The sequence below is a fragment of the Protomyctophum parallelum genome, assembly GCF_964188405.1.
Source record: "Protomyctophum parallelum genome assembly, chromosome: 18".
In the NCBI taxonomy this organism is placed as follows: Eukaryota; Metazoa; Chordata; class Actinopteri; order Myctophiformes; family Myctophidae; genus Protomyctophum; species Protomyctophum parallelum.
The window spans coordinates 26,415,028-26,432,452 of NC_139716.1; the positions used below are offsets into that span (position 1 = coordinate 26,415,028).

General features: G+C 44.3%; 1 protein-coding gene across 1 annotated transcript; it reads left to right on the forward strand.

Annotated features, from left to right (window-relative positions):
* Positions 1 to 3,661: 3,661 nt before the first annotated feature.
* LOC310876042 (protein mono-ADP-ribosyltransferase PARP14-like) lies at positions 3,662 to 16,940 on the forward strand (the record flags this gene model as incomplete). Its single annotated transcript, XM_083789489.1, has 16 exons — positions 3,662 to 3,839; positions 4,377 to 4,564; positions 5,674 to 7,791; positions 8,260 to 8,496; positions 8,661 to 8,885; positions 9,640 to 9,706; positions 10,248 to 10,397; positions 11,254 to 11,313; positions 11,862 to 12,038; positions 12,497 to 12,635; positions 12,898 to 12,950; positions 13,429 to 13,974; positions 14,914 to 15,129; positions 15,566 to 15,693; positions 16,100 to 16,277; positions 16,652 to 16,940. The coding sequence occupies 16 exons, from the start codon at positions 3,662 to 3,664 to the stop codon at positions 16,933 to 16,935; spliced, it is 4,944 nt and encodes a 1,647-aa protein (XP_083645615.1). The 3' UTR covers positions 16,936 to 16,940.
* Positions 16,941 to 17,425: the final 485 nt, after the last annotated feature.

Here is a 17,425-nt window from a genome sequence, read left to right on the forward strand (position 1 = left end):
AATATGGGCGCACGCCGAAATTCCCGAAATTTTCGGCATTTAACATTTCCGGCAAAGCTTGAAATTGAACTTGACAACGTTCAAAACTCACGTCTGGTCGGCAGCTGGCGTACGCTTTGTCCTCAGCATCATCAGCAGCATTGTTTGACCAGCTGAGAGGCTGTCACAGGCATCTAAACATATGTTTTCACTCCTAAAATGTATAAAACTAATAATAGCCTACATGTGAAATTTTCTTTTTTGTAAAAGCATGTCATATGAAATTGGTAGGATATTATCATATTTCCAAGTGTGCAAGCTTATTAAAATCGCGCAATTAAAAACAATACTGCAAGTCATGCTTAAGCCATTTAAACAGTGTTGCATGCGAGCGCATACCGGTAGCCCCCCCCGACCCCCCGTGACATATCGAGAGGCATTTGCAGTGCTGCAGCCTGCAGCTTTAGCTTTTCTTTTCGCAGATAAGTAAGTCTACAGCCATGTCTTTCTCACGTCTCATCCTTTTAATTAAGGATAAACCTGACGCACTCGAATGCCACTAAATGTGACATGCCGACAGTGCAGAGGGACCGCATCTTTTCTTTTTTTTCCCGTCATATGGAAATCACAGGGTGCCAACTTAATTCACGGTCCACGGACCTCCACCACTACAGCCTACCACCAGTACCACATAAGGTTTAGGCTGCGAGGCATGCAGCCTAATACAGTAATGTCATAAACGTGCATGCAGGTCACGACAGTGACAGAGACAGACAGAACAGGAGCGGAGGAGGAGATGCAGAGTTGCAAAACAGCATTTGTCACGGGCTGAAACTCATTCCAATGACGTGAGCAATGTTATTTAATTAATGCTTCACATAATCACAGGTTCAGGTTTTCGTTCACTAATCTTGTTGTATATTAAATGAATAAACATTTTAATAATTTTATATACAACTAACAACACACAGTGAAAGTTGCTTGCAAATTGCAATATGTGCGTGCGTGCGTGCGTGCGTGCGTGCGTGCGGGGGGGTGAGGAGCAAGGGAGGCAGCAAGGGAAGCGAAGCGAGAGGAGAAACAGACAGCTTTATTTAATTCATGCAGGTTTATTTATTTAAGATACAACAAGTTGCAAGTTGCAAGTTGCGTGTGCGTTGTATTGTTGTATTCCACTATTCCAGGAATTTCCAGAATTGTAACGTGTGAGAGATGGGATCTGTCACGGGGCAACCCGTGCCCTTGGCTTAGACAATATCAAGGACCTTGCAAATAGACCACACAGTTAAGTCAACTTGATCAATTGACAAACAGCTGGACTGGAAGTAACGGTTTTATATATATTGTACAAATGACATTTTTTGTCACAATGGTTGAAAGAGTTTTAAATGTTTATTTGTATTTATTGACACTGAAATTGCATTGGTATGTCTGTCACCTGTCTCCCCTCTGCAATGCTGGCACTCCTCTCTAGATTGGAGGGTGCCAACTGCCAAGTACTGTAGAGGAGGAGGGGTGTTTGTTCCTGTCTACTCCAAGACTGTATCTCTGCAGCGTGCAGACAGACCTCTCGAGGAGGTCGGTGGGCGTACCTCTCAACCGGACCAGTTGAAGCCACACCACCCAAGCCTCGAAATTTCCCAATAAAAGCTCTCGGAAAATCTTGCCCGTGGGAGGTTAGGGTTAGGGTAGCCTCGATACCCAGGCTTTCATTTCGTCTGCGCGAAAGATGAAAGCCTGGAAAAAGCCGTGGGCTGAACCAGTCTAAAAGTGGGAGTCAACCCTTCCAGGTGGGCGTCGCTCTAAATGATGTGACGTAGCGCTGCACTAGGGGGGAGAGGAGGGGCCGGGGGTGACGGACAGATCGATGAGATCCAATCAGGGTGCGCGCATTTCTGAGGCGCGACCCGCCCCTCTAGACCAGAAATGTCTCTGCTTAGGTCAGGCTAGGGTTAGGGTGAGGGTTTGAGATAGCTTGTATAGTTGTAGGACTAATGACTGGTCTAACTGCGTTAAGGTTAGGTTTAGGTGTGCTGCCCGTGGGAGGTTAGGGTTAGGGTGAGGGTTTGAGATAGCTTGTATAGTTGAGCTTTTTGAGGTGGGCCGTTGAACACGCCCACCTCCACTGTAATGGAGTGGAGGTCATGAGAAGAGGAGGTCCCACCCGCTCCACTATGAAGCTGCAGGCTGCAGCTATACCCGACTCGTCTGTATTATGTTTGGTCTTGTTTAGGTTCTCTAAATGAATTGGACCTGTGAAATAGTTGAGTGTTTGTATATCTTGTATTCCTTTAATGTACATAGTAATGTGGAAGAATTACTCATACAGTTAGCCGTGTGGTGAGTTAACTAATGACCTCTTACTTAATTAGAGGATGGTTTGCCCTACCTGTTTAAGAGCAGGATTGCTGCAGGTGGAGGCAGTTCAGTCTCACTTGAGGCTAGGTAAGAGACAACAGGGGAGAACTGCCAGCCAGGGAAAAGCCTGTACCAGTTCCTGCTTGTCTCTTGATTGTATATGGTTTTTCACGTGTTTGTTTTGTTTTATTGGAATGTTGTTTTGGCCAGTATTATTTATTGGTTGTACTTTGTCGCTGACTCGCACTGCACTTTCAAGGTAAATAAAAAGCCTAAAAAGTACTTGTGGACCTGTCTACTCCCTGGAGCCTCCGGCCAGCATTATCACAGGATCATAGGAGAGAGAGCGATGGGAGAGAGACCCATGACCCAGCTTGGCTTCACAGTAGAAGAGAAGACAAAAGCAATTTGATCATTCTTTATTTTTTTATGACCCTCGACTTTAAGTTGATGGACAAATATAAGCTAATTACTATACTATATGTCTATTTTGTTTGAATTGACCTTTCTGGCAAACACATAGGTGTAGATAGATCATAGACCTATGGGCTATATTTGTATTTTGGAGTGGACCTGTGTTTGTAGTTTTTTTAACAACTTCCTGTATGAAAGGAGTATAGTTCACCCAAAACATTACTTATTTTCTATCCATCACCCCATGCCTATTTTTTTGTTTTGTTTAGTTTTTGTCACATTCCTATAAGCGAATAATGTGATGACCAGCAGTGGTTCCCTATGGAGACGCAAAGAGTACTATGTGTGATGTCTCCATAGGGAACCACATGAAATGATTAGTTTATTTTCCTCTGCTTAGTAGTGACAAAGGGATCAGGACCCATTTTAGGGTTGTGGGACAAAAAAAAGTTTTAAAAAAGTTTTAAAAAGTTTTTTTGTTTTTGTAATATTTCAAAAGATAAATAAATAAGAATTATAAAAATAAAAATGTCTAAAGAATTTCAGAAACGTTCAGCGTTTTCTTTATTAAATATATACGGACGGACTCTCTCTCTCTCTCTCTCTCTCTCTCTCTCTCTCACACACACACACACACACACACACACACACACACACACACACGGACGGACGGACGGACGGACGGACGGAGTGCAAAACATCCCCATGCCTTCGGCCTGGTGGAGACAATAATGGGTCAACATGGGCATGGCCCCAAAGGTTGAAAACCACCGAGGAGAAGGCGGGGGAGGAGGAGGAGTGGGAGGGAGGCAGGATTTAGGAAAACGCCTGGGGTTTCCGAGGCACTTACAGTGAGTGAAGGAGCTGTAGCACCTGCGTCCTTATTCTGGCCGCAAAATTACCTGTGACCATGGGCGATCCACACACACACGCGGTGTTCTTCGAGTGTCCATGCAGCCTGGATACAGAGCAGAAGAAGAGAATAGAAAAGTACTTCCAAATTCGCCGCAGATCCGGCGGAGGGGATTGTGGACAGCTGAAGACCGTCGCTGATAAACTTTATATGATTGGGTTTAGAAATAAAACAGGTGAGTTAAACGGGAAAAACAGGACTAAATGCACATCATATGACAATTAACACGACGTAACAACACACGCATTTGTTATTTGTCTGGATCATTGTTGGCTGTTGTGTAATAAAGGAAAGTGAAAGTAAATCTGTGCAAGTTACTTTATCAGTTTGTTAGTCAACTGCTAAATAATTTGCATTTTGCACAGATCTGCAAATTTAAAACAACGATGTCCTAAAATGATTAATAAACTGTCCTACAAAAAAATATAGTGGATATTTTCAGATTAAACGTAGGCCTATTCCAAAAATAGTTTCACTTTCACATTTGAAGATGACACAGCAGTTTAAGTCACATTGGTAGCCTGCATTAGTGGTTCTCAAAGTGGGGTCCAGGGATGCACAAGGGTCCCCACAATCTCTTATGGGGTTCCCTGGCAAAAAACCTTTTCAGATGGGGGTCCACGGCCTCATAGGCTACATGTCAATAATATGAAAATGTTAGAGAACTGGTAGTTATAACTAAAAATAACTCTCCACTCATCTCTTCTCTCAGATCAAGAGCGGGTTCTGCAAAAGTCTCAACACATAGTGCAAAACTTGCCTGACGGGCCTCTGGCATTCACTGTCCAAAACAGTCCCTCCACCACATCCACTCACCCCAGCCCTGGTCCTTCCACCCTGTCACCCACCACATCCACTGCCGCCAGCCCGACCATCAAACTGTTTGCTACTTCAGTGGAGGTGAGGCATTCAACGTGTGCAAGCTTCAGGCATTTGCCCACTCTGGGCACGATCACTGAGGAGTGCCCCCTCGAAAACGAGATGAGTCATTGTTTTGTAGTCATCAGGCCGGAACCCTCTAGTCTAGTCTAAACCACAACATCCTTTCCCTCAAACCGGAAGAATAATACCTTCCCAATAAAAGCCTTGATGCGGCGTAGTGCGAGTCATGCTTTTATTGGGACGGTATTATTCTTCCGGTTTGAGGGAAAGGAAGTTCCAGATTGAGGGTTCCGGCCTGAATGCTGCCCAGCAGTGCCGGTTCTAGGAGTCAGGTGGCCCTATGCATTATTTTATTATTATAATTGTATGTGGCCCCCCACACACTGCCCTGCCTGGGGTTCTGGGGGGGGGGGCATACCCCCCCTGTACACACACACACACACACACACACACACACACAAACAAACAAACAAACACACACACACACACACACACACACTAGAACATATATTAACCTGCAGGCCGCATTAAGTACAGGTGGGGGCCACATGTGGACCGGCCCTGCTGCCCAGGCTAGAGTGGGCATGGCTGCTCATCTGATCAACTTCACACTCAACACTGCACTTCCTTGTGTTTTCAGCAAGGTAACCGGAATGCTTGCCTAAAAACACGCCGACCGCTCATGAAGTGGGGTGGTTCTTGTATTATTGTATTTGTTTTACTGAGAATAAGGTTAGAATAAGGTTAGGCACAGTTTAACTGGTGTTAAGTTTAGGAAAAGGGTTAGGATTTGGCACCGTTTTACTGAGGTTAAGGTTAGAAATAAGGTTAGGTTTAACCGTTTAGGCATAGTTTACTCAGGTTACGTTTAGGACTACCAGGCAGAGCCGTTACGCCGGCTGTACGCCAGAGGCGACTGCTTGTGTTTTGAGGCGAGCGTTCTGGCATTTTTCAGCAATTCATCTGCCAAGTGTGAAGTCTATCAGATGAGTGGTGGTCCGTGATACGCGTGCTCAACGGGAACAGGCTGGTTCTGGGGAACCACTGCTCCAATTGACTTCACAAACACTGAAAGTGTTTATTTATCACTGTTTGAAAATAATAATAATGTGTTTTCTTTACTACAGAGTCCCCACCTCTCTCATGAAGTACACCTTGAGCCATACCTTGTCCGGTACCTCGAGGACTGCTCCAGGCCCTGGAAGAAGCTAGAGGATGAACTCTCCTCTGTAGGGGGTTGTGCACAGCTCCAAAGAGCCGCAGGTAGCGTTTCGGTCAGGAGGTCATCCCAAACCAGCCCGGAGATCTCGTTTGGGATGGAGGAGGTCAAACACTGGAGGGCTGAGGTGGAGAGAGTCTTTGACTGGGTTAAAGAACATTACACCTGCCACTTTGAGGTGGACCCACACAAAGTCAATCTTCTCCTTCAGCCTTGTAGTCAGCCCACAGATGACGTCAGGGTGTACAGCCAGGTTGAAGAGTCTGTTGTGATGGCCGTTGTTGTCGGGGAGTGTTCCAAAGTTCAAGCCAGGCTCAGGGAACTTGAGGACCCGAAGGTCAAACGTCAAGGGTCAGGAGTCAGTCAGAAGCAGACCTCCACCCGCCGACTGGGTGTAGCCAAACTTAGACTCTTGTGGAATGATATAGAAAATGGCTTGAAAGAGTTTGTTCCTGATGTGACGGTCAACCCGGGAGGCGAGGGACAGTTAGTTTTGGAAGGCTCTGTGGGAGACGTTCGCAAAGCTGGAGAGTGGGTCTCCAAGAAGGAGGACATGGTGCTGGAGAAGCTGGTGGCTAAGGTGAGCCCTCTTCTCTTGAACCTCCTCAGAAAAGCATATGGAGGTCCTGGGGAGCTTAGGGACTTGTTAGGAGTTGGTGGTGAGGTTGAGATTGAGTTAGGTGACACAGAGCTACGACTTTTTACCCTCTCTCCTGATAAACTGGATGACATAGAGAGAGCATTTCTTAGCGAGTTCAAGGAGGTAAAGGTTGAAGTTCCGAACTGCTCTGCTGTGCCTTCTGAGCTTAGGGCAAAACTCGACTACAGGCTCAATGAGTTGAACCATGGAAGATGCAAGGTTGCGCACAGGTTTGTCTCAGGCAGTATTGTTTACCTTCTAGGTCACGCCAAAGAGGTTGACGAGCTGAATGAAGTGATCATACAGTTCATTCTGGACCTGTCCAGTGTAGAAGGAAGAGTTAATCTCCCATTCACAGAAATAACTGACTGCTTACCTAAATTGCTGCAGCTGAATGGCTTTGACCATACAGGGGTGACCTTCCACCCTTTATCCTCATCCTCCAGCCCCAGCGTAGTGCTGGCAGGTCCATCCAGTCAATTAACCCAGGTTAGGAATAGGCTGGGTCCACTTCTGGACTCCCTGACTCGAGAGACGGTTAACATTGACCTGCCGGGGGCATTGCGTTACTTACAAAGCCCTCCAGGGAGAGAGACACTGCAAAATGTCGGCAGCTCTCACCATTGCCTTATACAGCTTCAGGATGACTTGGTATCAGGTGCAGGTCCGAGTCAAGGAGGCACAACGCTCGCAAGTTACAAACTTGGGGCGCTGCAGATACTGGTCTGCCAGGGCGACATCACCAAAGTGCGGGCTGACGCCCTGGTTAACGCGGCCAATGAGGACCTGGAGCATGGCGGGGGTGTTGCTGCGGCACTAAGCCGTGCAGGAGGTCCGGAGGTCCAGAAAGAAAGCAGAAATCTAGTGAAGCGGAACGGTAAAATTGCTACCGGCGACGTGATGGTGACCACGGGAGGAAACCTGAATTGCAAGGTCCTACTTCACGCTGTCGGGCCGATAGCAGGAAGGGTGAATGGAAAGGAGAAAGTCTTATTGGAAAAAACGGTCACGACAGCTCTGAATTTAGCAGTGACCATGGAGCTTCAGTCCATTGCGTTACCCTGCATCAGCTCCAATCTATTTGGGGTTCCTATTAAGGTGTGTGCAGAGGCTATTGTGACTGCTGTGCGGGTCTTTGCGAGTCAGAAGCATACCCTGAATAAAGTCGTGCTGATTGATAACAGAGGGGAGGTAGTGAGGGTATTGCGGGATGCCTGTGACAGGCTTCTCCGCTGGAGGGATGTGGGACAAAGTGTTCATCATGGGTTCCAAAGGGGTCTCACTGATGCTACTGCCCCAAACGAAGCAAGTGGTGCCGCAGCGGGTGGTGATGTCAGCTGCTGTGTCCAGGTGGAGATCATTCAGGGAATCATCGAAACGCAGCAGGTGAGAGTCAAGTCACACAGGTAAACACAATGTGCTTCACTGAAAAGAAATGCATAGAAAGATACTGTAGATATCGCTGTTTTGCAACACGCAACACAAAACTTGTTCATCCCAAACCGTTCCTTTTCTGGGAACGGAAAATAGAACTTGTTCCAATGTAGCCAGTGGAGTTATTATTATTTAATTATGTATTTATAAACCCAACAGACAGATTTGACCACTCAGCCCGACATCCCTGTTTTGGGTATGTCGTTATTTAAATGTTTAAAAAATAGCACATTATAGCAGGTCTACAAATAGCAGATAGTTAGAACTTGTTGCATTGAGAGGTTTCTACCTGGCAGCAGTGAACTACAACGTGTATCACAATCACAAAGCATTCTCACTACTCATTGAATAATATATTTGGAAGGATCCCCCCCACCCCCTCCCTTTTTTTGACTGCCTTACTTATTTGTATTTTCCTAGGTGGATGCTATGGTCTCACCTATGGTCAGCCATGATCCTGTCTCCACCCGTGTGGGGAACGCGTTGTCCTGTGTTGTCGGACCTCAGCTGACTGCACAGTTCCACAGAGAGGCTGGGGGAGCTACGCTTCCCGGGGACATGGTTTTGGTGGAGGGGTTGCCTGGGCTCGCCTGTAAGGGGGTGTACTTCCTCAATCTATGTCCATGGGATAACAACCCACACGGAACAGCAGTTCAGGTCAGAGTGTGGGATATGCGTGCGCGCACGTGTGTGAATGGCAGAGATAAGAGTGCCTGTGCATACGTACATGCATGTCTCTGGAAGTATTTTGAAATATTTCTGATAAACAACTTTGACAAGTTTGACCAAATGTCCTTTCTGAACTAACCTGGGTGAACCAGGCTCTGAGGCAGGGCACCCGCAGTATTCTGGCATCGTGTGAGAGCAAAGGCTTCGGCTCCGTGGCGTTCCCTGTGTTGGGGACAGGTGCTGCCTTGCGTTTCCCTCATCACGTGGCTGCCAAGATTGTCTTGGAGGAAATCCAGAGTCATGAACAGAACCGAGCCAGTAGAACGCCATGTTTGGCCCGCCTTGTAATCCACCCCCATGACAAAGAATCTGCCAAGGTGAGCAGAGACTAGTATTAATGTAGTAATGTCATGATTTAGTTATTTTATTAATAAAGATTATGTATATATTCTTTAAGTTGGGATTTGTTTAGCGGTAGGAGTTTGGCTAGTAGTAGGGACCGGATTTTGGTTAACAGTAGGGGTTTGGTTAGTACATTAGTACTAGTTTATCTGAACCACATGGAAAAAGAGGTTAATTTGGCAAAGTAAAATGTTCAGATGGTCGCTACATGCATAAAAACACATAGTAACCTCTTATTAAATCATTGCAAATCAATGCAGTTTATTCTAGCAAAGATTGCAGAAATACGAGCGCTGAAGTATCTGTCACAGTAATTAAACTAACCATTAACTCGTTTAGGACACTTCATGAGATACTAGTGTTAATTGTATCTCAGAGTATAAAGTCCAAAGTGCCAGTAAAGCTGCCAGGTTGCATTTAAAAGGGCCTTGAATTTAACACTATCAATATTGTGGATGTGTTTTTTTATGCAGCTAAATTGAGCAGAGGGAGTAGATGGGGTTCTACTTTATATTGAGGTTGTCGCTGCAGTGCTGCACTTGTACCTGGCAAATAACCCCCTCTTGATTGTAGGACTATCAATATAAGTGTATTTATTTTTTATTTAACTGTGTGTGTGTGTGTGTGTGTGTGTGCGTGCGGTGCGTACAGTACGTGCGTGCGTGTGTGTGCATATATTCTGTAGACAGTATAACATTCTTGCCTCTGTTTCATTTGAATTGACTTCAGGCTCTGCAGGCTGCTCAGGGGGCTCTGCATCTCAGAGGCTTCACAAACGATGCTCAACCAGATCAGGGTGGGTCTAGCTAGCGACTAGCTAACGGCTCGTTTAAATCTTTGGCCTATTACCCTTTCAACAAGTGTTGCTTGACAGAAAACAAAGGTGGCAAAATAAGTATGAGTTGTGTGACCATTAAGTACATTATACTGTAAACGAGGCTTTACACTGCCAGAACATCTGCTGATGTAACATGTTCTACAGTTTAACATAATTTGTTGCTGTCGGGAGGAAACCACCCAACTACATTTTTGAGGTTTTAGATTTTTTTTGCATATAGGCCTACCAGTGCTATTGAATCAGTGTTGTTTCAAAAATATTGAACCAATGAAAAGCAGGACAAAACCTCTTAACTCCATTGGACCATCAAACAGTCTGCTAAAGCAACTAACTCCACCACCGATCTCCCCCACCTCTCATGGAAGTAATTGACAATTATATAAAGACAGTATTGCTTTGTTTTCAAAATATATATGGTATCCTTCATTTCCGGAAAAATGCACTTTGGACTTTGGTTTCTTCCCGACAGCAGATATAATGATATTCCTCTTTATTTTAGCTTACTTTTATCACCATGTCTCCTCGACGCAATATGAGGTCACGTCCATGCTGGGCACGGTCAAACTTCAGCTGGTCTGTGGTGACATCATTCATGAGACCACTGATGTCATCATCAACACAACTGACTTCTCCAAGCCGCTGGAATCAGGTACTAATACCCAGGGGTATTATACCCCCCATTCTGTATGAGTGTTAGGATTTCATTTAAGCAGTGTGACAGATCATTAACAGTACAACATGTACAATCGTTCAAACTAAGCAATCCGTTTGGTTGAAATAGGCTCTCCAGCTCTCCAGCCCATTCAGCATTATGACAGCACACCTACAGTAGCTGTACTAAAAAACATTACTTCACCACTGATTAGAAAGATAACCAACTGGTCAGTAAATTCCTCCATAGTATACTGTGTACTAGACGCTCCCACTCTGGCATCCTCCATCAGCTATCGTAGTGAGTCGGTGACACAGCATTAGCCGTTTAAAAATGCATGTGAAGTTCGCAGACATAGTAGCTAAATCTGCCTCTGTCCAGGGGATATCTTAGGCCCTTACAATTTTGTGTTTCTTTGTGGGATTTCTTCAGTTTGGGATACGGTATGTGCAGTATCTCATTAGCTCAAGTTGGCTAGCTAAAAATCTGTATTGCTTAATTTACATGAGTACTATTCACATTTAGAGAATGTAGAATGGTTATTTTGTTATTGTTTGCCTGTGGTACCACATCAATACAGCATGGAATTATGGACAAAATATTAACCAACAATAACAACATATCCTAGGTTTTGGGTCTGAGAGGCTAAATCTCATCAAATGGTGGTATTTGACTCAAGTGCCAAATAAACAGTGGGCCTTGATATGAAAAAGGTTGAAAACCACTGATTTAGAACATATCATCACGCTAAAGGTGTACAACATACCTAACAGCATAAATATATGGTGTAAACTTGGGTCACATATTTGTACAGTATCTGTATCTTAAGGAACAACCCTGGTTCTTTCCACAGGTGTATCCAAGGCCATCGTGACTGCTGCAGGGCAGAGTGTCCAAGCAGAACTGACACAAGGTGCGCCTGAAAGTTTGACTTGCAATTGACAATTGTTGTAACAATGCAGGAGAGATGATTCATTATTGTTTTTATGAGACGATTGCTATATTATATGGATGATTAGTTATTATATGAGACTGACAAAAATATGAATCATCCATTCATTAGACATTTTTATACTTTTTCAGTCAACCACAGACAAACAAAATATAATGTTTAACCCTTGAAAAGATTAATTATGTAGATTTTATATAATATTGTTTCTGTGGAAACTTCATGTGCATGTCCAAAACTCTTACTTTTAGGATTCACATTCAAAAGTAGCAAAAGTAGCATATCAACAAGTTCAAAATGCGTCACTTTTCGAGCGTTTCGAGCTTCTGGATTAATAATCTATCCGTCGTATGGCATTAATCTACAAAAATATAACAGTTAAAATACGGAGATAAGATTTGTCTGCCCCACAATATATAGCAACATGGGGTTTTAAGAAAACTCTTATTATGATGTATAAGACATTTGTAGTCAGCCTCAGGTCTTAATTAATGGTTATTTTTGTGTATCAGTCGGTGTTCCAGCAGACCGCATGTGCTCTACCGGACCTGGTCTGCTGAGGTGTAAGAGCATCATTCATGCTAGTTTCAAGAGCGATTCTCAGAGGATTCACAAGATTTGTGGAAAGATACTGAAGACGTGTGAGAGCAAAGGCTACCGCTCAGTGTCCTTCCCAGCCATCAATACTGGTATGTGTGTGCACACATGTGTGACAATAATTATGATATCCAAAATCCCAGAATATATCTAGTCTTATATCACGACGATATCAATATACTGGGAAACCTTACCATTACAGTTAAGGCCGGGGATACTGTTGGAAAAACTTGCCATGTAAAATATAGTCATTCTACAAAATTTAAGTTTATTCTTATTTTTAAATTAATGACATGTCTATTTAAAGAGTCACATTTGGAGATGCACTCTTGTTCACCAGTAGTAATTACAATTCTCAGTGAAGTCAACTCTGAAGACAGCCACCAGAGGGCAACATAACATTAGAAAACACAATTTAGTCAGTTTGAAGCAGTTTTTGTATGTCTAGTTACTACAGTATTATAGCCATATAGCAGATCTGGTGTACATAATAGCCATTAGCCATGTCTGTTTTCTGTATTCATGTGTCTTTTCATTTTACATTCCGCAGGTGTAGGACTTATGGACTTTGCCACTGCTTGCAAAGCCATGCTGGATGGCATGGCATCGGCTGTGAGGGACTTGAACCCGAATATTCTGTCTCTTATCCGCATCGTCATATTTCAGCAGCCTGTCTTCCAGGCCTTTAGGTCAGAACATTATCTTTTTCCCATTAAAATAAACAAATGGAAGTAGAGAACAAATGGAGTTCTACCAAGCACTGTTTTTACTATGCTTGGCATTCATTTGTTTTTTTATATAATGTCCTCAACAAAGGTTTCTATAATGATCATAGCACAGTACCTACAGTACCTTCTGTGCAGTTAACAGCCATATCTTTTCTTTGACATTAAAATGTACATAATGTACAGTGTAGTATAACCCCAACAACCTTTTCTGTTGTTCTTGTAGATCAGAACTGGGAAATCGCTTTGGACAAATCGCCCCTCGGCCCACCCTGACAGGTCTGTTTTACAGGGCCAGAATACTGGCGGGCAATAAACAATAGCATCTATTTAGTGTTGGACATAATTATCATACATAAACCTAGAGCATTTCACTGTAATTGACATTACTTTTAGATTGCACGTTTGTTTACATTTTCAAGAAAGCCACAGAAATGTTACCAATTTATCTGAATACCTGGGTTGATGAATGTTGGGTAAACATATTTGTGTGGTATATAAAACTAGGATGTTTGAATTTCGGTTGTAAATACTTTTTTCTCAAGGGGCTATTTGTCTTTTCAAATAGACCTGTGCTTTAACATGTATTCAATAATGTAACTTAAAAATAACCACACAGATCAATTGGCATGCCAGACCACCAGTATGGTATAGTATAGGAATCTTTGCCAATGATGTGGGTACAGAAACTGATTAGATGTGTTATTTTTCTCCCTCTCTCTCTCTTTCTTAATCAATCTTTTATTAACCCATGTAGAAAAAGCAAAACGCGTAATTACAAACCTGCGTAAATCAGACACCTTCCAAGGCCTTGCCGGCCGTCCTTCAACTCCCCCGGGCCCAGTGGGCCCCTGGAGGCCGCAGCCGGCCGTGCTGTGTGTGGTGGGGCCTTCGTCCAGCGGCATTAACCTGGGCACGTCCGTGCAACGAGACCTGGAAGACGTCCTGCTGCAGCAGCTCGCGGAGCGAGAGGTGCGGGCCGGCGAATTTACCCGGCTCAATGACATGGAGATGGAGGCCGTCCTCGCTAAAGCCAGAAGCCTCGGGGTGGGCCTGGAACTGAGACGAGCTCAAAGGGAGGAAACGGAGAGCAGAGGCGCCGGGAACGGGGGAGGAGGGGGCGCCGTGGGCGGGGCCGGCGCCGCCGGAGCCCGCCGGTTAGGGAGCGAGGCTGCAGGCGTCTACGTGCTGAGAGGCCTGAAGGAGGACGTGTTGAGCGTCAACGAGCTGGTGGACAGAGCTCTGAAGAGAGCCCTGCAGGGAGAGCTCCAGGAGAGACAAGAGGCCATGGTGGCCTTTAAAGGTAGTGTAAGCTATTTTCTTTGGTTAAAATAAGTGTTAAAAAAGCTCTATATTGTGATGGTACTCATTGCTATATAGTGTTTGTTCAGTCACAGGAGTCTCCATGTCTCTCCAGCTTTGTATTAAAACAGAAAATGCATTTTCAGAAACTGGGATACCAATTTTATCCAATCAGGATAGAGAATGCGATCCTGATACAGATTAAACAAGTGGAATTGTAAGTGATGACACAAAGAAATGAGCATACAAAATTGGAACTGGAATACATATTATTAATATTTATAGTATATTATAGCTTAATATTATATTAAGTTCATAAATACTAGCTACTCTCTCCTGATTGGCTGAAAGTTTGTCACCTACCTGAAAATGTATTTTCTGTTCATTAAAGAGATGGAGAGACAGGGAGACCCCTGTTACTGAACAAACACTCTATAGTAATGATTTAAAAATGAGCATTTGTGCCTGTCGTAGACATGCGCAGAGCAAGTTCAGTCAGGGAACCTCAGTTCAGTCGCTGCTGGCCGCTAATTGGGCCGCCTCAGCATCATGCTCTCATCCACATGATTCACTCAGTCAATCACACATTCACTTTAACCGGAGGTTTGCATTCCTCCCCCTGCTTGCTTGCTTGCTGCTGCCTACTGTATACTGTGCGCTGCTGTATACAACCTGCTGCTCACCCACCTCCACCCCAGCTACCACCTGTCGCTTTGGATCTACTGTATAGGTACGGGGGATTCGGAGTCCCTATGGTCGGGACTGATGCGCTTGATCTGAGTACCTAAAAAGCAGATGGAATACATCGCCAAACCATAATAAATATACTGTATTGCTCATCTTATATTCAATAAAATATATATTACATCCTTCTTGAGTTGTCCTGACTGAAATACGTTTTGTTTTAACAAAAGAAACATCACTTACTCTACCTTTAAAGTTCAGTGGTCGGTGCAGGGAGTGAATGATGGTGTCTGGCAGGAGCTCAGCCTGCAGGCTAACTACCAACTGGAACACAGCTACCAGGAGAAGAGAGACGTGTTCGTTGACGTAGAGGGACCATACGGGACCGCGGTGAAAGTGAACCTAAGGAATCAGGAAGCAGTCGACATGCTTACGGGCCTCACCCACAAAGTAAAAAGAACGGAGACTTCAGGTACTTTGTATGGTGCTGTTTTTGGTTTGTTTTGATCTCCTTCGTTCTGTCATCTATTGATTCATGCAAAACGTGCCTAAAATAGACTGATTGTACCATGTTCCCTTTCCCTCGAATTTAAGGTTGAAGCTCCTTGCTCACAGAGTCCATTTTATTTGCACACCAAAAAAAGAACGAAAAAAACAAGCACAATTCTCTATGACCTCTCGCTCACCTCTTTTGTGTGACGGGTGTGTGTGTGTGTGTGTGTGTGTGTGTGTGTGTGTGTGTGTGTGTGTGTGTGTGTGTGTGTGTGTGTGTGTGTGTGTGTGTGTGCTTTCTTTGTTAAAAATGTTACAAATTACTCAAAAGTACATGTAGGTTATTTAACATTAAAGATTAAGGATGAATTTGGTACCGCTAGCGCTAAATGTGAAATCATCATCTTTAACTGCAGAGTTACCGTCATACTGGCAACCTATGACAGCAGGACAGACCTTTAAGGTGGAGCTGCTGCCTAGTTCAACAGAGTACCAAACTGTTGCACAGGGCTTCCTGAAGACCGCTAATTACACCATTCAGAAAGTAAGTGACGCACGTATGCACGTATGCATGCACGTACGCACGCACACACACACACACACCTGCGTTTGTTATCATTGACGATGTGTATATGCTGGCATCTACCACATTTGATTGCATATACTTGGTACACACACACACACACACACACACACACACACACACACACACTGAAAGCAATGGGGAGAACATGGTTGACCATGACCTTTTAACTGATTTTAAAAGACATAATCAATATTCTGTTTGACCCGTCCCCTAACGTATATGCCACTTCACTCACACCGGAGAAGTGAATAATGAGAGAGAGAGAGAGAGAGAGAGAGAGAGAGAGAGAGAGAGAGATAGTGATGAAGATAGGAAGACAAGTCAAGGGTGGTTCTTTACATCTTTGTTGTTGTCTGTTTTGCAGATCGAGCGTGTGCAGAACTTCTTCCTGTGGCAGGCCTATGCACTGTGCATGCAGCGAATCCTGAGCAAGAACGGAGAGAAAGAGCTCGGGGAGAGAAGGCTGTACCACGGAACATCGGCCGAAGCATGCGACTGTATCGAAAGAAACAAATTTGACAGGGGCCTTGCGGGAGAGCATGGTAAATAAGGCTGTTGCTGCATGTTTATTACTGTTTATATTACTGTTAAATTACAATTTACAATTCAAGTCATTTCACAAATCATACTCAGGACCAGCAGTGTATATTTAGAACCTATCAATAAAAATAATAAGCATACAATCCCAAAGTGCAGTGCATTCAAACTGAGCAGCATATTATAAAAAAGAAAATAGCATCTGCAAAATTTTGGCATTTAGCAGATGCCCAATTCATAGACATGACATGAAGAATAACAACAGAAATCTAATCATCACAGTAAAAATAAAACACTGTAAAAACAGTAAGAAAGAACAAAAACATGGTAAAAACAAACAACATATGCATGCGTTTTCTTTTCTGTAATTCTCTCGTAGGTGCAATGTATGGAAAGGGCGTTTACTTTGCAGTGAACGCCAAGTACTCGGCCGACAGCTTTTCTCCGGTCGACGGCGCTGGCCTGCGGCGGCTGTACGTGGCCCGCATCCTGACGGGCCGCTACACCGCCGGGAAGAGCTCCATGAAGACCCCGCCTCCCCGCTCGCCCTCTGACCCCTCTGACTGCTTCGACAGCGTGGTGGACAACCTGCAGAATCCCTCCATGTTTGTCATCTTCCACGATGACCAGGCCTACCCAGAATATCGCATCACCTTCAAGTAGACCTAATCTCGTGTCACCAGGCTTTCCACCTCGGAGGAAAGCCTGGTCTGGTCTGTGTTCGCCGGGTGAACCGGTCTGGAGCGGATGGTAATTGACGTCATGTTGTAGTCACTGATTTGTAGTCATCAGGCAGGAAACCACAAGGCGGAATAAGAAGTACCGATTCATCGTACTGATTCCGCCTTGTGGTTTCCTGCCAGATGACTACAAATCATTGACTACAACATGACGAAAGTTACCATCCGCTCCTGACCGGATCATAAACCCGAAATGGAATGCTGCCCAGGCTAAAGTAGACCACATTGTTCTAATTCACATTGTTCTGTAGTAGATCTGTACAGGTCTACACTAGTATTAACACCTATATGTACAGTATGATGCTAAAACGTGTATACACGTCTTCTCTAATCAAACCGGGATGTGCCTTGGACATGTACGTGTCTTTTAGTCTTTTATAATGATATAAAACGGGATCGCAGTAATCTATTTA